We start from the raw sequence: 25,814 nt of genomic DNA on the forward strand, positions 1-25,814 counted from the left end.
ACGAAGTGTTTTGACCCCAGGCCAAAACATCTAACTCCACCTACAGTCCTACAGCAGATAGGATCTTTATTTGAATATAGGTTTCCCTGGAGACATAATGACAAGTTATCCATACCAGCAGAGGATGGACGGGGACCTGTATCAGTGAGTTTGACCAGATAGACATATCATCTGCAGTGATGTAGCACCCCATGTACCTGCCTAAGGTTCTATACCACGTACAGTGCATTCGGAAATATTCAGACCCCTTTACTTTTTCCCCATTTTGTTATGTTGAAGCCTTATTCAAAAATGGATTAAAAAAAAATTCTCCCCCCTCATCAATCTACAGATAATACCCCATAATGATAAAGCAAAAACAGGTTAAAAATAATGAAATATCACATTTACATAAGTATTCAGACCCTTTACCTAGTACTTTGTTGAAGCACCTTTGGCAGCGATTACAGCCTTAAGTCTTATTTGGTATGACGCTACCAGCTTGGCACACCTGTATTTTGGGAGTTTCTCCCATTCTTCTCTGCAGATCCTCTCAAGCTTTGTCAGGTTGGATGGGAAGCGTCATGCACAGATATTTTCAGTTCTCTCCAGAGATAGATAGATTAGATTGGGTTTAAGCCTGGGCTCTGGCTGGGCCACTCAAGGACATTCAGAGAATTGTCCCAAAGCCAATCCTGCATTGTCTTGGCTATGTGCTTATGGTTGCTGTCCAGTTGGAAGGTGAACGTTCACCACAGTCTGAGGTCCTGAGCACTCAGGCACAGGTTGCCATCAATGGTCTATCTGTACTTTGCTCCGTTCATCTTTGCCTCGATCCTGACTAGTCTCCCAGTCTCTGCCGCTGAAAAACATCCCCACAGCATGATGCTACCACCACCATGCTTCACCGTAGGGATGATGCCAGGTTTCCTCCAGACGTGACGCTTGGAATTCAGGCTGAAGAGTTCAATCTTGGTTTCATCAGACCGGAGAATATTGTTTCTCATGGTCAGAAAGTCCTTTAGGTGCCTTTTGAAAAACTTCAAGCAGGCTGTCAGGTGCTTTTTACTGAGGAGAGGTTTCCGTCTGGCCAGTCTACCGCAAAGGCCTGATTGGTGGAGTGCTGCAAAGATGGTTGTCCTTCTGGAAGTTTCTCCCATCTCCACTGGGGAACTCTGGAGCTCTGTCAGAGTGACCATCGGGTTCTTGGTCACCTCTCTGACCAAGGCCTTTCTCCCCGATTGCTCAATTTGGCCGGGCGGCCAGTTCTAAGAAGAATCTTAGTGGTTCTAAAAACGTATTCTATTTAAGAATGATGGAGGTCACTGTGTTCTTGGTGGGGACCTTAAATGCTGCAGAAATGTTTTGGTTCCCTTCCCCAGATCTGTGCCTCAATACAATCCTTCCTCGGAGTTCTACGGACAATTCCTTCAACGTCATATTGGTCATATTGGTCACGGATCCCGAGTGCAGTTCTCCAGCTGTATCCACTGAACACATGCAAGGTTCAAGGCACGATGGCAGGGGGCACGGGATGGACTGCAGAGTTGAGCACAGATGACCGACCTAGCCCATGTGGAAGGGAGAGGGGGGGCACGGGATGGACCGCAGAGTTGAGCACAGATGACCGACCTAGCCCATGTGGAAGGGAGAGGGGCGTGGGGGTGGAGGGGTGGAGGGGGGGCGGGGTCCCAACCCGGGACCCCACCCCCCACCCCACTGACAACACTTTAAGGGGCATTGCACTAATAACGGTAATGACTAGGGAAACGTTCCTGCTGTTCTGTTCTTAGTGCCAGTCTGCACGTTCAAACTAAAACAATGTAACTAATAATGGCATCTTTATACTTTTGTTAATAAAATAATGATAAAAATACTCTTTCAAAATGCAGATGTTTATTTATTTATGGATCCATAACGAATTACTATGGGAATAAATATCACTGAATTACAGAAATATCCTCCAATCCTCTATATGTAATTATTGGCAGAGAGTCAGATCTTATTTTTCGATATACTGTAGGCCTACCGTGGGCGACATGAGTCTCGCTAGTGTTGAGTAATGTGCTGTTAGAAGTGGTGTAGGTCTTATTTATTTAAAGAGCCTATTGAAGTTAGAAGCAATAGGATTTGAAGCAATAGACTACAACTATTTTAGCACCGTTTCACGCTGCTCTGAGACAAGCATGGGGACTGGTAGTGATACATCAATGGGGACTGGTAGAGATAAATCAATGGGGACTGGTAGTGATAAATCAATGGGGACTGGTAGTGATAAATCAATGGGGACTGGTAGAGATAAATCAATGGGGACTGGTAGTGATAAATCAATGGGGACTGGTAGAGATAAATCAATGGGGACTGGTAGAGATAAATCAATGGGCACTGGTAGTGATAAATCAATGAGATTTCTATTTTCACTTAATCTCCGTTTGGGTATTGGTTAGACTAGAATTATACAATTTGGGTGTAGAAATGTTATGCTCTTAGTGTAACCTTTATTTAAATAGGCAAGTCAGTTTAGAACAAATTCTTATTTACAAGGACAGGCTACTCCTTCATCCCCGATTCCCCGGTCTCCCACGTGCCTGCATTCTCAATCCGAACTCATCTCCTGGCATGTCCATTATCTCAGCCAATCATGGCTAGCGTGAAGGTTCCTGGGGTTTTCCATTGCTAAACCAACTAGGCTCGTAATTTAACATTTTTTTTGTATTTACAGATGACATACAGTACAAGTTTGTTTTTAAGGCACATGGAAGGTCACATGTTCCTGATTTCTGCTCAAAAAAACACATTTTGGATACAATTATTTACATGCCTAATTATGTTTTTTTATAAGAAAGAATTTGATATTTTGCTGTGATTGTTGCTTTTTCCAATAGTTTCTTCTCGGGGTCAAAATGACCCCAGGTGGTTATCGATGTACACAGTAAAACAACATCTATTTGTTTCAACTAACTTTTAGTTCCACAGACTTTTTTGGTTTACTCAACTTTTTGGTCAAAGTGTTACCTGAACTTAACATTTTTAGTTGGCCCAAACATCTCTAACATGAGAAAACATGAATAAAACTTCTATCAATTTTTTAAATGATCTGTTTGCTCAAATTGTCTAGTACGTTAATTCAACTAGAAATTATTATTGTTGTGTATAACCAGTTGCACAGCTTTTTTTTTAGTTAAGATGTCCAAATAATAATTTTTAATTGAATAAACACGAGACATAAAAATGTGGGTCGACAATTTTTGGGGGGGTTCAGTTTAAGTAAACAAAAAGAAGCTGTGGAACCAGTTATTTAAAAATAATTAGTTGAAACAACTAAATTTGTGGGTGTTTATTTTTATTTTTTACAGTGTATGTCAAATATGTTGGTGGCTTGGTGGTTAAAGACTCTGTGGAAGATAGGCACTTCTTAGTAAACATGCAGCAACCCTTCTGAGGTGATTCACATTCAGCATGCTCTCTACTGTATTGTTAGTTGTGCAGAATGACTGAAGAAAGTCCAGAAGCCTTTCAGCATGTCAGCAGGAAGTCTGGCCTACAGATCTGGACCATCAATGTAAGTCCCACGTCTTTCAAAATACATCCTATTGTAATATACTGTAACAGATGTAGGATCTTCATTTGATCACCCTGTTGCAGGATAACTTTTCTGCAATGCAGGACATTTTAAACTTGTAGTTTACTTGAGGTCTAAAAAGGCTTTTAATGTTTGGAATTTCCACTTTGAAATTGTAGACTTGATTTTCCCTTATGAGAAATGTATCAACCCTTACAAAAAGGTTAATACATTTGTATCTATTTAAAAATTCACGTTTCCTGTTGCTACAGGATTATCTTCCTGCTGTAGCAAACTGGCACAAATTAAGATCCTACATCTGTTTATACAGCAGTCTCTGCTACGTTATACAGCGGTCTCTGCTGGGTTATACAGCTGTCTCCACTGGGTTATACAGCAGTCTCTGCTGGGTTATACAGCTGGTCTCCACTGGGTTATACAGCTGTCTCCACTGGGTTATACAGCTGGTCTCCACTGGGTTATACAGCAGTCTCCACTGGGTTATACAGCTGTCTCCACTGGGTTATACAGCAGTCTCCACTGGGTTATACAGCTGTCTCCACTGGGTTATACAGCGATCTCCACTGGGTTATACAGCGGTCTCTGCTGGGTTATACAGCGGTCTCCACTGGGTTATACAGCGGTCTCTGCTTGGTTATACAGCGGTCTCTGCTTGGTTATACAGCAGTTTCCACTGGGTTATACAGCAGTCTCCACTGGGTTATACAGCGGTCTCCACTGGGTTATACAGCGGTCTCCACTGGGTTATACAGCTGGTCTCCACTGGGTTATACAGCGATCTCTGCTGGGTTATACAGCGGTCTCTGCTTGGTTATACAGCAGTTTCCACTGGGTTATACAGCAGTCTCCACTGGGTTATACAGCGATCTCTGCTGGGTTATACAGCAGTCTCCACTGGGTTATATAGCTGGTCTCCACTGGGTTATACAGCAGTCTCCACTGGGTTATATAGCTGTCTCCACTGGGTTATACAGCGATCTCTGCTGGGTTATACAGCGATCTCTGCTGGGTTATACAGCAGTCTCCACTGGGTTATACAGCAGTCTCCACTGGGTTATACAGCAGTCTCCACTGGGTTATACAGCTGTCTCCACTGGGTTATACAGCGGTCTCTGCTGGGTTATACAGCGGTCTCCACTGGGTTATACAGCAGTCTCCACTGGGTTATACAGCAGTCTCCACTGGGTTATACAGCTGTCTCCACTGGGTTATACAGCAGTCTCCACTGGGTTATACAACAGTCTCCACTGGGTTATACAGCAGTCTCCACTGGGTTATACAGCGGTCTCCACTGGGTTATACAGCAGTCTCCACTGGGTTATACAGCAGTCTCCACTGGGTTATACAGCTGTCTCCACTGGGTTATACAGCAGTCTCCACTGGGTTATACAGCAGTCTCCACTCGGTATATTACACTGCCTTAGTCTCAGATCAAATGCTGAGATGGGACTTTTGTGACAGTTTTCGTTGGTGTTCTGTCACGCTGTTCTTGAAATATAATATTCTGAAAGTATCTTGTTGTTTTTAAGAACATGAAGATGGTTCCTGTACCGGACCAAGCTTTTGGGAACTTCTTTGAGGGAGATTGCTACATTGTCCTCTATGTGAGTATTGCTACATTGTCCTCTATGTGAGTATTGCTACATTGTCCTTTATGTGAGTATTGATACATTGTCCTCTGTGTGAGTATTGCCACATTGTCCTCGGTGTGAGTATTGCTATATTGTCCTCTATGTGAGTATTGCTACGTTGTCCTCTGTGTGAGTATTGCTACATTGTCCTCTATGTGAGTATTGCTACATTGTCCTCGGTGTGAGTATTGCTACATTGTCCTCTGTGTGAGTATTGCTACTTTGTCCTCTGTGTGAGTATTGCTATATTGTCCTTTGAGCCTTTAGCCTGGATCCCTGTAGAAATGATCTATGGGTCGTTCCTGAATTACAGTGAATGTGTGGGGAGCCTCTAGCCTGGTACCCTGTAGACATTTTCTAAGGGTCGTTCCTGATTTACGGTGGCATTTGGTCATGGCATTTTGAACACTTGTTATTAATTGTAATGTATTTGGGTATATCTTCACATTCTAAATAAACTAATTTTCAAGCTTAATGACTTTAAATAATTTGTATCATTATGATAACATTGTGCCACCAATAGGAGTAGTAACACTAATTCGACATTTTAGGTAAATCAGTATTTCCTGAAATGGAGGCAACTCTAAGGTCATCAATTTTGTAAAAAATATTTAGTAAAGTAATTAAATTAATAATTTTGCTCACAATGTTTTTTCCCTGACTAACACCAAGTGAAACTTTAGATGTAGACACAACTAAAAGGGTGTGATTATCTAATAATTTAGATAATTTAACATAGACTCCTCCCCCGATAACACTGGAGAAAATGCTGAAGGTCCTTGTATACTGCATCTTTGAAATCAGTGATTTTCAAGGTGGTAACACCAATGACAGAAAATGCAACGTTATGACTGTAACTACTGTTCCCTGAAGGAGGGAAGGTACAACATACTATGGGGGAGTCGCACTCTCGCCACTTCCTGTTGAAGGATTTACATTCACTCCTGACAAGAGGCCAAAGAAATCCGTGCCTCGCTGGAATCCTCGCCTTCCACAGTTGATAAGTGTGAGGCTTGGATTCCTTCCTTCAATTTAATACCACTCTTCACCAAGCCCACTCTTCACCAAGCCCACTCTTCACCAAGCCCAGGAACAGGTGCCGGAGGCCAAACGTGGCAGTTTTTGTGCATTTTATTAGGATCCCCATTAGCTAAAGCTGTAACGTTAACTAATCTTCCCGAGTTCCTCGTTTCCCTCCTTCAGGGAACAGTAGTTATAGTCATAGTGTTACTTTCTATTTCAGTCAGTCAACTTCGGTACAACATACTATGGGAAAATATAATCACTCCCCAAATGGATACTAAATGAAAACGGCCCATGGCAGACCACCCAGACCTGGGTATTGTACACACGGTGCGCTGCCTGGAGACTTTCCCCTGTCAGAGCCATAAGCACGCTACGGGATACACTGGGAGCAGTGTCATCCAAGTGATGAAACCTCACAACAGTGTGTGGTGATGCCCAACTCGCTGCAGCAAAAATATCTCTTATAGTCAACCCTTTAAACAACACTCAAGATGCTGTCAGACCCTGGCGGAGTGGGAGGGTACATCGCTAGGTAACCATGCCCCTTGCTGCTATATGCCAGGGAGATAGCCTCCGCAATCCAGTGGAAGAAACACTGCTTAGGGAGCGCCCTGCCGCCAGCTGAATTAGTTAAACAGACTGTTCACAGAGCCGGACATCCTTGGTCTGTTGAATGTACTTGCGTAAAGCACCTGACACAGGACATGTAATCTCTGTTGCTCTTCAGAAGCAAAAGGTTGCGAAATGAGACCTGTAGGATCATAGCCATGACCTTCGGTGCGAACTGAGTACTGGATAACGTGTGGAGGTCCCCAACACATTTAACCGAGGCCAATGCCATGGGCAGGGAGGTTTTGTAGAAGAGGTTATTCAGACCCACTGATTCCAGAGGATCAAAGGGGGCACACAGTGCCTCCAAAACCAGTGCCATGTCCCATGTGGACGCAATAGTTTTAGAGACTGGTCTGAGACGACGTACACCTTTCAGGAATCACACAACCAGGGGATAGGTGTCACGTTCTGACCTTAGTTCCTTTGTTTTGTCTTTGTTTATATGGTCAGGGCGTGAGTTGGGGTGGGCAGACTATGTTTGTTTTTCTATGTTTGGTTTCTGGGTTCGGCCTAGTATGGTTCTCAATCAGAGGCAGGTGTCGTTAGGTGGTCTGAGACGACGTACACCTTTCAGGAATCACACAACCAGGGGATGGGCCCCCGGTGAGGATTCGTCAACTCCCACCTGACCCGATGAGATAGCGGCCATGTACACTTTTAAAGTGGAGAATTCTCAAAGGATGTCCCTCACAGAACTCTGAAAAGGAGCAAGTCCTTTATCTTGGCACCAGAGATCAAACGCTTCCACAGTAAAGATCTATGCACTAACGGAAATTTCCCAAATCTGGGAGACCACCCAGGTGAGTAGCCTCCACTCCCGAGAGAGAGGGCCACACCTGGATAAAAGAGCTGCACCGTAGTTGAAGTAGCCGGGGACATGCGTCGCCCAAAGTGAGAGGATGTGGACACTGCTCCCCAGGAGTGATCCAAGGTTAGGAGGGAGAGACACATAGTCTCTCCCTGTCTGTTGATGAAATATAGTCAGTTCTGACCAGCGCAAGCCGGGGGAAGCGCCTGAGTGCCAGATACACCATTAAGAGCTCTGGGTAATTGATATGCAGCGTCCTCAGCACAAGTGTAGCGAATCGTATTTTCTTCGTACATCGCACCCCACCCTCTGGGGATGCGTATTTTGTGATCACCTTGCAGGATACAACTAATCCCCTGGAAGGTTCCCACCACTGGTCCTTGGTCCGTAGGCCTGATAGAGACACCTGAAGCAACCGGCTTAGGCTGCGAGATGCATCCAGGTGGGTGGCTAGCACTCAGCGCTGGAAGGGCCTTATCGACAATAGGCTTCCATCACACTAAGGTGAAGAGCGGAATAATTGAAGGATTGAATCATAGCCTCGGGCTTATCAACTGGGGAAATCAGGGCTTCCAGCAAGGCACGGATTTCATTAGCCTTCTCAGGCATGATTGTAGATCCTTCAACGAAGTCCTGAGTCCTGAGTCCTCAGTTGTGCGGATTTCATTAGCCTTCTCAGGCGTGATTGTAGATCCTTCAACCTGAGTCCTGAGTCCTGAGTCGTGCGACTCCCCCATAGTATGTTGTACTGAAGTTGACTGACTGGAAGGGAACTGAGGGACACATATTGCATTTTAATAGCCATGTTTTTTAAAATCTATACAGTATATTAAATACTTTTGTTTACTGTCTAGAATTCAAAATACTAGATAAATATCTGTTAAAAATGTCTCTACACCTCTACACTTCATCAACATGCTATCTCCCAGTAGTTTATATAATCCATATAAATATATGTTTTACAGTATAAAGGACTTATATACAGTAGGCTTTCATATAAAGTAACAGTTAAATCTAACGTGTATTATTTCTGTAATTTTAAAGTGTTTTTACATGTTTTTACATGGTGCCAAAGACAGCATTTACCACCGCAATTGAAGAATGACGCCTCAAGAATTACCCATATGGCATATGTGTGTGTGCAGTATACAATTTCAACGATGTGTATCTATGTCATGTACATGTATGTGTGTGTAACAGAATACAATATGTAAATACTATATACAGCACCAGTCAATGCCAAGAGTGTGCAAAGTTGTCATCAAGGCAAAGGGGTGGCTAATTTGAAGATTGTCAAATGTATTTGTTTAACACTTTTTTGGTACCTACATGATTCCATATGTGTTATTTCATAATTTTGATGTCTTCACTATTATTCTACATTGTAGAATATAGTAAAATATCTGACTGGTACGTGTGTGTGTCCAGAGGAGTCAGGGCTCCAGTAACTCCATGGACATCCACTACTGGATTGGTAACTCCTCCTCTCAGGATGAGCAGGGAGCGGCGGCCATCTTAGTGACTCAGCTGGATGAGTTCCTGGGGGGCAGTCCTGTCCAGCACAGGGAGGTACAGGCCGCAGAGTCCTCCAAGTTCAGGAGCTACTTCAGGAACGGACTCATGTGAGTGACCAAGTGAATGGAAATAATATAATGAATATATTATACTACACACACACACACAGACACACCCACACACAGACACACCCACACACACACACACACACACACACACACACACACACACACACACACACACACACACACACACACACACACACACACTCACACACACACACACACACACACACACACAAACACACACACACACACACACACAGGACTCTACACACTCACCGGACTCTACACACTCACAGGACTCTACACACACACAGGACTCTACACACACACAGGACTCTACACATTCACCGGACTCTACACACACACACAGGACTCTACACACACACACACAGGACTCTACACACACACCGGACTCTACACACACACCGGACTCTACACACACACAGGACTCTACACACACACAGGACCCTACACACACGCAGGACTCTAGACACACACAGGACTCTAGACACACACAGGACTCTACACACACACAGGACTCTACACACACACAGGACCCTACACACACACAGGACTCTACACACACACTCACACACACTGACACTCGAAAACACACACTTAATTTGCTCATACACACATGACACGCAGGCACATTCATACTCAGTTGCGATTTCAGCATGTCTTGGTGAGGCAAAACTCAAACCATTTCTGTAGATGCCAGTGAAGCCACCACACCACACAACACAACACAACACTAAACAATACATTAAATGCCCTATAACAGTGACAAACGGTGCTATCCTTACAGCGGAGCTCTCTTTTCAGAATATGTATTATTTCACAAGATAAGATTTCATAAAGTAGGATTGATTATTAGAATTTATGTATAGTATTTCATGAATCGAACAGTCCAAACATCAGACTAAAGCCTCAGCTGAACTTGATGTGCAATCTGAGATAAACAAAGCATGTGTGAGAGTGTCTGTCTTAAGTGGTATTAACACACTGTCTGCTATTTAAGGTGACAGAACACACACATCATGCTGTCTTGCCAATATAACTGTCTACATTTGGGTTGAGTTAAAACATTGTTACACAGAACAATTGTAAAATATTATATTTGAAGGTCGATCTACTAAGGACATGGACTAATGACTCATTACTTAATAACTGTATTTTGTTCATAAAGCGCTTTTCACGATCCCCTAAATGTAAAATTTGTATTTAAAATCATTTTTGTGATAGAATGAAAGCGTACCAGAACGCGCTTCAGTAGTTGAACTAAAGACGAGCCATAAACCATACTGTAGGCAAAAAGCAAATGCATTAGAAAAACAAACTAAAAGTCAATTTAACAGAGCTATAAATAGTGCCTTAAGAGCATAATAGCATTGGAATGAGACACTTATGGCTCATCCATTAATTCACAGGAACACGTCAGCCGGAGGGAGGGCTTCCTCCTGTCACTTCTCCAACTACATACAATAATAGATTTTTATCCACTATTGTTCAGTGGAACAAAGACTCTCAACAGTCTGTGTGGTATTCTGTTCCTTGACAGCTGATACACTGTGGTCTGTAGGAATTCCCATGCTGGGGCACAGAGGGGAAGTTGATATCAAACACATAATAGGACTTGAATCCGGTGACCCAAGCAGTGTACCTTGCTCCAATGGTGGTCCACTAACGACTGTAAACACCTGTGAGCAGTCCCCAAGAGCCAAGACAAATGACTATGGTCTGGTCACCTCCGCCTGGTGCAGGTACTCTCCCATGTTTGTCACAACCTGTTAGAGATATCATTTGATTTTAGAATATGAGGATTTCTGGTATTTTGTATATTTAATAGCCATTTACATCAATCAACTCCCTGTTTGATGCCTTCATCTTCCATTCATTTGGGTTTGGGGCTCATAGGTTCATTTACAACACTAAGCAGGTGTCCATCCAACCATTTCATGCAGACCAATTACCTGCCGCATTAAAAATGTCACAGCCGGCCAGAGTACATCTGTACAAATTTGTTTGTTCGACATGGTGGGATGTTTTTGTGTCGTGTAAATTGATTATGCGATGAAATGGCAGTGGAAACTCCATTATATTGATATAATAACCGTCAAATTAAAGTAAACTTGGAATCACGCGATACGTTATGTGTCTCCTCCTACCCGGGAAAGCATGCAGTTTATTAAGGCTGTAGATGAAATCCACTTCACAGGGTGGTGAATGTGCACGGATACTTTCCAATAAGGGTCTTATTCTGGTGACATGAATATTGATGCATGTTTGACAAATACAAATTATATCACTCTTATTCATAGTAACGTCATAGAAGACAGTCACACATTTTCTTACGTTACAGCCTTATTCTAAAATGTATAGAATTGTTGTTTTTCCTCATAAATCTACACACAATACCCCATAATGACAAAGCAAAAACAGGGTTTTTTAGAAATGGTATATATCACATTTATAGAAGTATTCAGACCCTTTACTCAATACTTTGTTGAAGCATCTTTGGCAACGATTACAGCCTCGAGTCTTCTTGGATATGATGCTACAAGCTTGACACACCTGTATTTGGGGAGTTTCTCCCATTCTTCTGTGCAGATCCTCTCAAGCTCTGTCAGGTTGGATGGGGAGCGTCACTTCACAGCTATTTTCAGGTCTCTCCAGAGATGTTCGATATGGTTCAAGTCTGGGCCACTCAAGGACATTCAGAGAATTGTCCCGAAGCCACTCCTGTGTCTTGGCTGAGTGCTTAGGGTCATTGTCCTGTTGGAAGGTGAACCTCCGCCCCAGTCTGTCCTGAGCGCTCAGGAGCAGGTTTTCATCAAGGATCTCTCTGTACTTTTCTCCATTCATCTTTCCCTCAATCCTGACTTGTCTCCCAGTCTCTGCCACTGAAAAATATCCCCTCAGCATGCTTCACCGTAGGGATGGTGGCAGGTTTCCTCCAGACATGATGCTTGGCATTCAGGCCAAAGAGTTTATTCTTGGTTTAATTAGACCAGAGAATTTTGTTTATCATGTTCTGAGAGTCCTTTAGGTGCCTTTTGGCCAACTCCATGCAGGCTGTCATGTGTCTTTTACTGAGGAGCTGCTTCCGTCTGGCCACACCACCATAAAGGCCTGATTGGTGGAGTGCTGCAGAAATGGTTGTCCTTCTGGAAGGTTCTCCCATCTCCACAGAGGAACTCCGGAGTTCTACCAGAGTGACCATCAGGTTCTTGGTCACCTCCCTGACAAAGGCCCTTCTCCCCCGATTGCTGAGTTTGGCAGGGAGGACCAAACTTGTTCTGTGGTTCCAAACTTTTCCCATTTAAGAATGATGGAGGTCCCTGTGTTCTTGGGGACCTTCAATGCTGCAGAAATGTTTAATACCCTTCTCCAGATCTTTGCCTCAACACAATTCTGTCTCGGAGTTCTACGGACAATTCCTTCCACCTCAAGGGTAGGTTTTTACTCTGACATGCACTGTCAACTGTGGGACATTTATATAGACAGGTGAGTGCCTTTTCAAATCATGTCCAAACAATTGAATTCACCACAGGTGGACTCCAATTAAGTTCTAAAAACATCTTAATTAAGGATGATCAATGGAAACAGGATGCTCAATTTTGAATCTCATAGCAAAGGGTAGCAAAGGGTTGGATGCGCTCTGTGTTAAGAAGCAGTGCGGCTTGGTTGGGTTGTGTTTCGGAGGACGCATGGCTCTCGACCTTCGCCTCTCTCTCTAACTACTACTAACAATTACTACTAACAATTACTACTAACAATTGGATACTACGAAATTGGGGAGAAAAAGGGGAGAAAAAGGGGGTAAAAATAATTTAAAAAAAATTAATACTGTAAATAAGGTTTTTCTGTTTTTTATTATTAATTTTTTTAAAATTATTTTTACCCCCTTTTTCTCCCCAATTTCGTAGTATCCAATTGTTAGTAGTTACTGTCCTGTCTCATCGCTACAACTCCCGTACGGGCTCGAGAGAGACGAAGGTCGAGAGCCATGCGTCCTCCGAAACACAACCCAACCAAGCCGCACTGCTTCTTAACACAGAGCGCATCCAAAGATCTGGAGAAGGGTATTAAACATTTCTGCAAGCCAGCCGCACCAATGTGTCAGAGACACCATACACCTAGCGATCTGGTCAGCGTGCACTGCGCACAGTCGCTAGTGCGCGATGAGACAAGGACATCCCTACCGGCCAAACCCTCCCTAACCCGGAAGACGCTAGGCCAATTGTGCATCGCCCCATGGACCTCCCGGTCGCGGCCGGCTGCGACAGAGCCTGGGCTTGAACCCAGAGTCTCTGGTAGCACATCTAGCACTGCGATGCAGTGCCTTAGACCACTGCACCACCCGGGAGGGAGGCCTTTTAAATACATTTTCAACCAAAAAAATAAAACGTGTTTTCTCTTTGTCATTATGGGGTAGATTGATGAGGATTTTTTTGGTATTTAATCATTTTAGAATATGGCAGTAACGTAACAAAATGTGGAAAAAGTCAAAGGGTCTGTGTGAGCTGTTGACTAGAGCGTATCTGCCAAGAACAGAGTGGGTCAACTTTGAAAATGCGATGGAAACCCATTTAACTTGTATTGCCTTCTTTCTCTACGTCATCACGCACAGCCTTTTATCCACAAAAAGTCTGTTTGCTGGAAGCAATCATTCTGTCATCATCCCTGTGGAGTTAAGGGGCTCAATGAACCCCCGTTATTTCCAAATAGAACCTCAAAATCTTACCTGAATCTATAACCTTTTTCAGAGGGTTCTGCTTTAGTGACAAAATTGTTATATTCAGAATCATATACACTACATGGCCAAAAGTATGTGGACACGTGCTCGTCGAACATCTCATTCCAAAATCATGGACATTAATATGGAGTTGGTCCCCCTTTTGCTGCTATAACTACCACAATTATTCTGGGACGTCTTTCCACTTGATTTTGTAACGATGCTGTGGGGACTTGCTTCCATTCAGTTACAAGAGCATTAGCGAGGTCGAACACTGATGTTGGCCGATTAGGCCTGGCTCGCAGTCAGCATTCCAATTCATCCCTAAGGTGTTCGATGGGGTTGAGGGCAGGTCTCTGTGCAGGCCAGTCCAGATTTTCCACACCGATCTCGACAAACCATTTCTGTATGGCATCACTTTGTGCACGGGGGCATTGTCATGCTGAAACAGGAAAGGGCCTTCCCAAAACGTTTGCCACAAAGCAGGAAGCACAGAATCATCTAGAATGTCATTGTGTGCTGTAGCGTTAAGATTTCCCTTCACTGGAAGGGGGTTAGCCCAAACCATGAAAAACAGACCCAGACCATTATTCCTCCTCCACCAAACTTTACAGTTGGAACTATGTATTACCACTTGGCATTGCGCATGGTGATCTCAGGCTTGTGTGCGGCTGCTCGGCCATGTGAACCCATTTCATGAAGATCCTGACGAGTAGTTATTGTGCTGACGTTGCTTCCAGAGGCAGCTTGGAACTCGGTAGTGAATGCTGAAACCAAGGACATGTTTACATGCTATGCGCTTCAGCACTCGGCGGTACCGTTCCATGAGCTTGTGTGGCCTACCACTTCGCGGCTGAGCCGCTGTTACTCCTAGACGTTTCCACGTTTTGACTTCACAATAAATTTGACGAACTGTTGCAAAGGTAGGTGGCATCCTATTATGGTGCCACTTTGAAAGTCACTGAGCTCTTCAGTATGGGACGTTCTACTGCCAATGTTTTGTCTATGGAGATTGCATGGCTCTGTGCTCGATGTTATTCACTTGCCAAATCCACTCATTTTAAGTGGTGTCAAAATACTTTTGGTAATGTGGTGTATTTAGGGTGTTCCTAAATTCCAGAGTGTGCTCTGGACGTTCATGAATTCAGAGCGTTGTCAGATTGTCATTTAGTCAATTCAGAGCGTTTCACTCTTGGAGCATTCAGAGGGCACACTGGACGCTCTGGCCTAGGAGTAGGGTTGATCCAAGCAGTCTGACCTCACAACGGCAGTCATTCCGCCAGGCTAACTGGTTAAAGTTGGCTAGCTAGCTAGCTACTTCCAGACACAAATGAGAGAACACCTTACCCTGACCATTTCACTCACCATACCAAAGCTGGTTAGGATGTTTTCATGTTATCCAGAGCGTTGGTGACTGAACTGTAAGGCTGGCAATAATTGAATTACGTTATTTTGCCAACGTTTAATGACACTGGTCATATTAATTGGGTTTTTGCATTTGTAAATTAATCATTTATTCTGCACTCTAGCACACTCAGATGAGAGTGTTCTGAAATCAGAGTAGATAGCCAGAGTGAATTTGTGACTCGTTTCAGGAAACTAGGTATATGTCATGGGTCACTACTTCAAAGGAGAGCCGTTTGAACGTAAAGTTTTTCTTTATCAAAAGGCGTTTTTTGGCTTGAACATGTCAACTTTAATGTGCCTTAATAACAAGCGTGTATACCATAAATACACATACAATTGTTAGATTACGAGCCTTGTTGGTTTAACCACAGAAAAAATTAGCAACCTTCCCGCTATAGCCATGATTGGCTGAGATAATGATTGGGCTTGACATGCTGAGAGATGAGTTCATTCTACAGTTGTGTATTGTGTGGCAGTAGAAGGGTGTTAGACACCCAGGGTCCTCATTGATCTTATTGTGGCTGATTTATCAGTGGAATGTCTGTCTCTCTCCAATGCATAAAGAACATGCATTTAGCACTGTACATAACTTTGACTAATTGTCATTTGTCGTGGTAATTTCCTGTATTACTAAATATTGAGAAAGCAAACCACACACAAGTCAGAGTATATTATAAAGTCCCATCTTTAATTACATATGAGCTTCACCATAGCCCTGTGACTCTCAGATCAATTCAGTGTCTATAACTGAATTCTCTGAGAGTGCTTACAAAACAGTTCTTAGTATCATTTATAGCCAAGACACACCCATCTCAACTCACATGACGAATAACAGATCTTAGGAACATTACACAAAGAAAGATTTTACTTGAGAGAGGAGTATCCCATAGCCAAACAGCATTGGCTTTAAATTATCGTTCAGTTTGGTCTCCTAAACGAAGTTCTTAACTCGTTCTTGGTACCACTTAGGACCAAAACATTACCTTATCCAATGGCATATATCAATTGTCAATTCTAGATACTTCCATCTCAAATACACCCCGTACTGGACAAGATCAGAAAAGACACTGAGCCTCCTAGGTCATACACTAAATCAAGATAAGGGCAACCTCAGAGGGGTCAAGAAAAGTTATCACACCTTCTGGGAAAAAGCCCTGGAAATATTAGCTTTTGTCTGAAGCAGAAAAAGACAGGAAATTCAAACGCTAATTTGACCTATGCACCTACAAGGCTTTTCAGCATCAGCTGCTTGACTGCTGCTAGAGTACTGTGTCTTTACTGATCTACTGTTCTTCAACAACAGATGTACTCACATTGGATGGGTTGATTAGGATTCAAACCTTCTCTCAAACAGCCTAATACTCTTAGAGCAGGTTCACCCCATTAATGTACTTGGTAATGTAAACATGTTATTTCATGTAGGACAAACATGCAATCTGCCATCTGGGAACCTGTTCAAATTTCCTAATCTTGAAGTATACCCATTGGTTCTTAAAGGGGTGATCTTCAAGAATCGTTTAAAATTCGCTGTTGGCTCGGCTCTCCGCTTGTGAAGCCCGCCTGGTGTTCAATCTCCACAAGTTTTCCCATGTCACCCTGCTCCTCTGCACATTCCGCTGGCTTCCAATCAAATCTCCCGTCCACTCCAAGACCGTGGTGCTTGCCGACTGAGCAGCAAGAGGAACTTCCACTCCCTACCTTCAGGCTATGCTCAAACCCTAACTCCCTCTGAAGCTAGGAGCAGAGTCCCTACCCATCTTCGGAAAACATCTGAAACCCTACCACTTCAAACAGCATCTTAAATACCCCCCCCCAAAAGCCTTTTGTAAACTATCACTAACACTTGACTTTTCTTCCCACTTACTAGCTATGACTTTGCTGACTTTGCTACTTTATTGTGGAAAAATGTACTTACTATGACTGTGGTTGTCCCACCTAGCTATCTTAAGATGAGTCTGCTTAATGACTCACTACTTAGTGACTCTGGATAAGAGAGTCTGATTTGAATCGTAATCAACCCATCCAATGTGAGTACATCTGTTGTTGAAGAACAGTAGATCAATAAAGACACAGTACTCTAGCAGCAGTCAAGCAGCTGATGCTGAAAAGCCTTGTAGGTGCATAGGTCAAATTAGCGTTTGAATTTTCTGTCTTTTTCAGCCATAGACAAAATATATTTTACTTAAAATGTCGTTTTTTTGTATTAACATTGTAAGACTATTTTAAGATAAAAACACAACGCAGATGACTAGAGTTCAAGAGGACTAAAAGTCAATAGAGGTCTAGCGATTAATGGAAATAGTGTTTCTTTCTGTAATAGGGAATTAATGAGCAGTGGGTCAGAGACATGGGAGGAATTTGTCTAGGCATTGAGCCTGAAACAGGATACTTGTTGTTTGGCCATTGGCCCAGTTTTATTGAGAGGAATTCTAATTGGTCAACCACAGGATAGGGCTGGGTTATAAAGTTCATCCTGCCACTTTGTTCTGTGGAGAGAATCACTGAGGACAGGGGAGAATGAACGTCTACCTCTCAGCATAACGTCTATGATTTGTCCTCTTTGAATACACATATTTTTCACCCCCTGATTTGCTTTGGGGTCTGTGTTATTGAAGAGTAACATCAACTGCTAATATGGTCAGAAGATATGATCATGACTAAGGCCTACGGTACGGTTGAATGTCATATCTCAATGTAAGAGAAAAACAGATGCAATGAAGGAATTGAATTCCCCTGCTGAAATATGACTGTAACACAGCCAGCTACTATGTCTGTCATCATAGAAAAGATGGGGTGTGTATTCCTGTAGAACAGTAGTAGGCAGAGGACAGGAGGGTGGAGGCTATTCCTGTAAAACAAAACCTATCTCACTAATGTATGAAAACATCATGACACCGGCCTCGTCAGTTCCTGTCTGTCTGCTTCATCTCTCTGTCTGCCTCATTGTTATTCGCACAACTCACTCTCCTATTCGCAATGTGTTGTTGTTGTTCAATATGTGGTATATTTAATTAATAAATACACTCTTCATGGTATTGACAAAATACCGTGTCATAATTTGAATTATACCTGTAATTCTGTATTTCTTGCTGGCTAACCCCTGTCCTCTCCCTCATATCTCTACCTGACTAATCCCTGTCGTTTCACATCTCTACCTGACTAACCCCTGTCCTCTCCATCAAATCTCTACCTGACTAACCCCTGTCCTCTCCATCAAATCTCTACCTGACTAATCCCTGTCGTTTCACATCTCTACCTGACTAACCCCTGTAGTTTCACATCTCTACCTGACTAACCCCTGTCCTCTCCATCAGCTATAAGAAGGGTGGTGTGGATTCGGGGTTCCGTCATGTCGAGTCCAATGTGTACAAAATCCTGCGGCTTCTGCACATTAAAGGAAGGAAGCATGTCACCGCCACAGAGGTACGCAGCAATCCCTCTAACCCAGCCTCAGTCCCTCTAACACAGCCTAAGTCTCTCTAACCCAGCCTCAGTCCCTTTAACCCAGCCTCAGTCCCTCTAACCCAGCCTCAGTCTCTCTAACCCAGCCTCAGTCCCTCTTGCCCACTCAGTCCCTCTAGCTTAGCCTCAGTCTCTCTAACCCAGCCTCAGTCCCTCTAACCCAGCCTCAGTCCCTCTAACCCAGCCTCAGTCTCTCTAACCCAGCCTCAGTCTCTCTAACCCAGCCTCAGTCTCTCTAACCCAGCCTCAGTCTCTCTAACCCAGCCTCAGTCTCTCTAACCCAGCCTCAGTCTCTCTAACCCAGCCTCAGTCTCTCTAACCCAATCTCAGTCTCTCTAACCCAGCCTCAGTCCCTCTAACCCAGCCTCAGTCCCTCTAACCCAGCCTCAGTCTCTCTAACCCAGCCTCAGTCTCTCTAACCCAGCCTCAGTCTCTCTAACCCAGCCTCAGTCTCTCTAACCCAGCCTCAGTCCCTCTAACCCAACCTCAGTCTCTCTAACCCAGCCTCAGTCTCTCTAACCCAGCCTCAGTCTCTATAACCCAGCCTCAGTCTCTCTAACCCAGCCTCAGTCTCTCTAACCCAGCCTCAGTCTCTCTAACCCAACCTCAGTCATCCACACTGGGGCCTACCGCTGCCTGTCTTTCCCTGGGAGGAATAATGCAGTGTTCTGAGTGTGTATTCTGTTTCCAGGTGTACAGTATTCTGAGTGTGTATTTTGTTTTCAGGTGAGCAGTATTCTGAGTGTGTATTGTGTTTCCAGGTGAGCAGTATTCTGAGTGTGTATTGTGTTTCCAGGTGAGCAGTATTCTGAGTGTGTATTCTGTTTCCAGGTGTACAGTATTCTGAGTGTGTATTTTGTTTTCAGGTGAGCAGTATTCTGAGTGTGTATTGTGTTTCCAGGTGAGCAGTATTCTGAGTGTGTATTGTGTTTCCAGGTGAGCAGTGTTCTGAGTGTGTATTTTGTTTCCAGGTGAACAGTATTCTGAATGTGTATTGTGTTTCCAGGTGAGCAGTGTTCTGAGTGTGTATTTTGTTTCCAGGTGAGCAGTGTTCTGAGTGTGTATTGTGTTTCCAGGTGAGCAGTATTCTGAGTGTGTATTGTGTTTCCAGGTGAGCAGTATTCTGAGTGTGTATTGTGTTTCCAGGTGAGCAGTATTCTGAGTGTGTATTGTGTTTCCAGGTGAGCAGTGTTCTGAATGTGTATTGTGTTTCCAGGTGAGCAGTATTCTGAGTGTGTATTGTGTTTCCAGGTGAGCAGTATTCTGAGTGTGTATTGTGTTTCCAGGTGAGCAGTGTTCTGAGTGTGTATTGTGTTTCCAGGTGAGCAGTATTCTGAATGTGTATTGTGTTTCCAGGTGAGCAGTGTTCTGAGTGTATGTTGTGTTTCCAGGTGGAGGTGTCGTGGAGTAGCTTCAACAGTGGAGACGTCTTCCTTCTGGACATGGGGAAGGTCATAGTTCAGTGGAATGGCCCTCAGAGCAACCGGAGTGAGAAACTCAAGGTACCTAATCCTGACCCCCGACCCCCGACCTCTATCCCTAAACCCCTTACCCTAACTCTGAACTTTTAACCTCATCACCAAACCCCCGTCCTCTAACCCTAACCCTCAGAGCAACAGGAGAGAGAAAATCAAGGCACCGAACCCTTAACCACTGACCCCTGACCTCTAACCCTGACCCTAAACCTTTCGCTACACTCGCATTAACATCTGCTAACCATGTGTATGTGACAAATACATTTGATTTGATTTGAACCCTTAACTCCTAACCCCTGACCCTCAGAGGAACTTCAGGTAGTCCTAGTGAACACCACGGCCGTGTTTTTAGTCTACCATCATGATAATGATGATCAAATGACTGTTCTTCATTGATGACCTCCCCTTTAATGACTGTTCTTCATTGATGACCGTCCTTTTAATGACTGTTCTTCATTGATGACCGTCCCTTTAATGACTGTTCTTCATTGATGACCGTCCCTTTAATGACTGTTCTTCATTGATGACCTCCCCTTTAATGACTGTTCTTCTTTGATGACCTCCCCATTAATGACTGTTCTTCTTGGATGACCGCCCCTTTAATGACTGTTCTTCATTGATGACCTCCCCTTTAATGACTGTTCTTCTTTGATGACCGCCCTTTTAGTAACTCTTCTTCATTGATGACCTCCCCTTTAATAACTCTTCTTCATTGATGACCTCCCCTTTAATGACTGTTCTTCTTTGATGACCGCCCTTTTAATGAATGTTCTTCATTGATGACCTCCCCTTTAATGACTGTTCTTCTTTGATGACCGCCCCTTTAATAACTTTTCTTCATTGATGACCTCCCCTTTAATGACTGTTCTTCTTTGATGACCGCCCTTTTAATGACTGTTCTTCATTGATGACCGCCCCTTTAATGACTGTTCTTCATTGATGACCTCCCCTTTAATGACGGTTCTTCTTTGATGACCGCCCTTTTAATAACTCTTCTTCATTGATGACCTCCCCTTTAATGACTGTTCTTCATTGATGACCTCCCCTTTAATGACTGTTCTTCTTTGATGACCGCCCCTTTAATAACTTTTCTTCATTGATGACCTCCCCATTGATAACTCTTCTTCATTGATGACCTCCCCTTTAATGACTGTTCTTCTTTGATGACCGCCCTTTTAATAACTCTTCTTCATTGATGACCTCCCCTTTAATGACTGTTCTTCTTTGATGACCTCCCCTTTAATGACTGTTCTTCTTTGATGACCGCCCCTTTAATAACTTTTCTTCATTGATGACCTCCCCTTTAATAACTCTTCTTCATTGATGACCTCCCCTTTAATGACTGTTCTTCTTTGATGACCGCCCTTTTAATGTTTTCATGTATTCAGTAATTCTATGTATTTACTGGTTAGGTTTAGGTGTTTTTCCACCAAACAATCAATGTTATTTTCTACCCTCCCTGCAGGCGATGCTGCTGGCCCAGGATGTCCGTGACAGGGAGCGAGGGGGGCGTGCTCAGATCGGGGTGGTGGAGGGGGGAGATGAGGAAGACTCCCCTGAGCTGATGAAGATCATGAGGGCTGTGCTGGGTCAGAGGTCAGGCAAGCTGAAGGAGGCGGAGCCTGATGACACACCAGACCGCCATCAGCAGACCGCCAACATCAGGCTCTACAAGTACGTAGACTAACTCTGGAGACGGTCTCGTTCTGTTAGTGACCCTTAGCCTGGAACTGCTTCGTCATTCAATGATGCAGCATTATTGACCTGCCAGACCAGAGCCCTGCTGTTGCTCCAGACTGACACCAAGGCTGTTGCTCCAGACAGACACCAAGGCTGTTGCTCCAGACTGACACCAAGGCTGTTGCTCCAGACTGACACGAAGGCTGTTGTTCCAGACTGACACCAAGGCTATTGTTCTAGACTGACATCAAGGCTATTGTTCCAGACTGACACCAAGGCTATTGTTCTAGACTGACACCAAGGCTATTGTTCCAGACTGACACCATGGCTATTGTTCCAGACTGACACCAATGCTATTGTTCCAGACTGACACCAAGGCTATTGTTCCAGACTGACACCAAGGCTATTGTTCCAGACTGACACCAAGGCTATTGTTCTAGACTGACACCAATACTATTGTTCTAGGCGGACACCAAGGCTATTGTTCCAGACTGACACCAAGGCTATTGTTCCAGACTGACACCGAGGCAATTGTTTCAGACTGACACCAAGGCTATTGTTCTAGACTGACACCAAGACTATTGTTCTAGACTGACTCCAAGGCTATTGTTCCAGACTGTCTCTAAATTAACTTCTCACCCCTTGGCGTGTGTGTGAGTGTAACAAAGGTCTGATGAGAGTGGAGGTTATCTCCTGATACTGTCTGTCCATCTCCCAGTGTGTCTGATGAGAGTGGAGGTTATCTCCTAATACTGTCTGTCCATCTTCCAGTGTGTCTGATGAGAGTGGAGGTTATCTCCTGATACTGTCTGTCCATCTTCCAGTGTGTCTGATGAGAGTGGAGGTTATCTCCTGATACTGTCTGTCCATCTCCCAGTGTGTCTGATGAGAGTGGAGGTTATCTCCTGATACTGTCTGTCCATCTCCCAGTGTGTCTGATGAGAGTGGAGGTTATCTCCTGATACTGTCTGTCCATCTTCCAGTGTGTCTGATGAGAGTGGAGGTTAGCTCCTGATACTGTCTGTCCATCTCCCAGTGTGTCTGATGAGAGTGGAGGTTAGTTCCTGATACTGTCTGTCCATCTCCCAGTGTGTCTGATGAGAGTGGAGGTTATCTCCTGATACTGTCTGTCCATCTCCCAGTGTGTCTGATGAGAGTGGAAGTTATCTCCTGATACTGTCTGTCCATCTTCCAGTGTGTCTGATGAGAGTGGAGGTTATCTCCTGATACTGTCTGTCTATCTCCCAGTGTGTCTGATGAGAGTGGAGGTTAGCTCCTGATACTGTCTGTCCATCTCCCAGTGTGTCTGATGAGAGTGGAGGTTATCTCCTGATACTGTCTGTCCATCTCCCAGTGTGTCTGATGAGAGTGGAGGTTAGCTCCTGATACTGTCTGTCTATCTCCCAGTGTGTCTGATGAGAGTGGAGGTTATCTCCTGATACTGTCTGTCCATCTCCCAGTGTGTCTGATGAGAGTGGAGGTTAGCTCCTGATACTGTCTGTCCATCTCCCAGTGTGTCTGATGAGAGTGGAGGTTAGCTCCTGATACTGTCTGTCCATCTCCCAGTGTGTCTGATGAGAGTGGAGGTTATCTCCTGATACTGTCTGCCCATCTCCCAGTGTGTCTGATGAGAGTGGAGGTTATCTCCTGATACTGTCTGTCTATCTCCCAGTGTGTCTGATTAGAGTGGAGGTTAGCTCCTGATACTGTCTGTCCATCTCCCAGTGTGTCTGGTGAGAGTGGAGGTTATCTCCTAATACTGTCTGTCCATCTCCCAGTGTGTCTGATGAGAGTGGAGGTTATCTCCTGATACTGTCTGTCTATCTCCCAGTGTGTCTGATGAGAGTGGAGGTTATCTCCTGATACTGTCTGTCCATCTCCCAGTGTGTCTGGTGAGAGTGGAGGTTATCTCCTGATACTGTCTGTCCATCTCCCAGTGTGTCTGATGAGAGTGGAGGTTATCTCCTGATACTGTCTGTCCATCTTCCAGTGTGTCTGATGAGAGTGGAGGTTAGCTCCTGATACTGTCTGTCTATCTCCCAGTGTGTCTGATGAGAGTGGCAAACTGGTCGTCCAGGAAGTGGCCATGCAGCCTCTGACTCAAGACCTGCTGCACTCCACGGTACAACAACTTTTTTATTGCCTCATTTTGCCTGATTAACCTCATTCTAACTTGCATTTCCTTTTATTCCTGTAACTCTACATTTTCAAATTTTTACTGTGTAATTTGCCACTCAGTCCTTAGCAGAAGGCCTTAGTCTGCATGGCCGTTCAGCTTTACCATTACACTCTCTCTCTCTCTCTCTCTCTCTCTCTCTCTCTCTCTCTCTCTCTCTCTCTCTCTCTCTCTCTCTCTCTCTCGCTTCGCGTTCCTAGGAAACTATGCAGTTTTTTGTTTTTTTACGTGTTATTTCTTACATTAGTACCCCAGGTCATCTTAGGTTTCATTACATACAGTCGAGAAGAACTACTGAATATAAGATCAGCATCAACTCACCACCAGTACGACCAAGAATATGTTTTTCGCGACGCGGATCCTGTGTTCTGCCTTACAAACAGGACAACGGAGTGGATCCTATGCAGCGACCCAAAAAAACGACTCCGAAAGAGAGGGAAACGAGGCGGTCTTCTGGTCAGACTCCGGAGACGGGCACAGCGCACACCACTCCCTAGCATTCTTCTTGCCAATGTCCAGTCTCTTGACAACAAGGTTGATGAAATCCGAGCAAGGGTAGCATTCCAGAGGGACATCAGAGACTGTAACGTTCTTTGCTTCACGGAAACGTGGCTTACTGGAGAGACGCTATCCGAAGCGGTGCAGCCAACAGGTTTCTCCACGCATCGCGCAGACAGGAAAAAACATCTTTCTGGTAAAAAGAGGGGCGGGGGCGTATGCCTTATGACTAACGTGACATGGTGCGATGAAAGAAACATACAGGAACTCAAATCCTTCTGTTCACCTGATTTAGTATTCCTCACAATCAAATGTAGACCGCATTATCTACCAAGAGAATTCTCTTCGATTATAATCACAGCCGTATATATCCCCCCCCAAGCAGACACATCGATGGCTCTGAACGAACTTTATTTAACTCTCTGCAAACTGGAAACAATTTATCCGGAGGCTGCATTCATTGTAGCTGGGGATTTTAACAAGGCTAATCTGAAAACAAGACTCCCCAAATTTTATCAGCATATCGATTGCGCAACCAGGGGAGGAAAGACCTTGGACCATTGTTACTCTAACTTCCGCGACGCATATAAGGCCCTGCCCCGCCCCCCTTTCGGAAAAGCTGACCACGACTCCATTTTGTTGATCCCTGCCTACAGACAGAAACTAAAACAAGAGGCTCCCACGCTGAGGTCTGTCCAACGCTGGTCCGACCAAGCTGACTCCACACTCCAAGACTGCTTCCATCACGTGGACTGGGAGATGTTTCGTATTGCGTCAGATAACAACATTGACGAATACGCTGATTCGGTGTGCGAGTTCATTAGAACGTGCGTTGAAGATGTCGTTCCCATAGCAACGATTAAAACATTCCCTAACCAGAAACCGTGGATTGATGGCAGCATTCGTGTGAAACTGAAAGCGCGAACCACTGCCTTTAATCAGGGCAAGGTGTCTGGTAACATGACCGAATACAAACAGTGCAGCTATTCCCTCCGCAAGGCTATCAAACAAGCTAAGCGCCAGTACAGAGACAAAGTAGAATCTCAATTCAACGGCTCAGACACAAGAGGCATGTGGCAGGGTCTACAGTCAATCACGGACTACAGGAAGAAACCCAGCCCAGTCACGGACCAGGATGTCTTGCTCCCAGGCAGACTAA

At 44.3% G+C, this 25,814-nt stretch overlaps 1 protein-coding gene across 1 annotated transcript in view; it reads left to right on the forward strand.

Moving 5' to 3' along the window:
* LOC139366862 (villin-like) overlaps positions 1–25,814 on the forward strand; it is a 70,763-nt gene that overhangs the window by 16,398 nt on the left and 28,551 nt on the right. Inside the window, exons 2-8 of the mRNA XM_071104556.1 lie at positions 3,461–3,541; positions 5,092–5,166; positions 9,068–9,261; positions 18,679–18,787; positions 20,218–20,328; positions 21,767–21,975; positions 24,025–24,103. Of these exons, the coding sequence (XP_070960657.1) occupies positions 3,470–3,541; positions 5,092–5,166; positions 9,068–9,261; positions 18,679–18,787; positions 20,218–20,328; positions 21,767–21,975; positions 24,025–24,103 (849 nt within the window). The 5' untranslated portion in view covers positions 3,461–3,469. The remainder of the gene's footprint in view (positions 1–3,460; positions 3,542–5,091; positions 5,167–9,067; positions 9,262–18,678; positions 18,788–20,217; positions 20,329–21,766; positions 21,976–24,024; positions 24,104–25,814) is intronic.

This window comes from Oncorhynchus clarkii, chromosome 15 (assembly GCF_045791955.1).
Source record: "Oncorhynchus clarkii lewisi isolate Uvic-CL-2024 chromosome 15, UVic_Ocla_1.0, whole genome shotgun sequence".
NCBI lineage: Eukaryota > Metazoa > Chordata > Actinopteri > Salmoniformes > Salmonidae > Oncorhynchus > Oncorhynchus clarkii.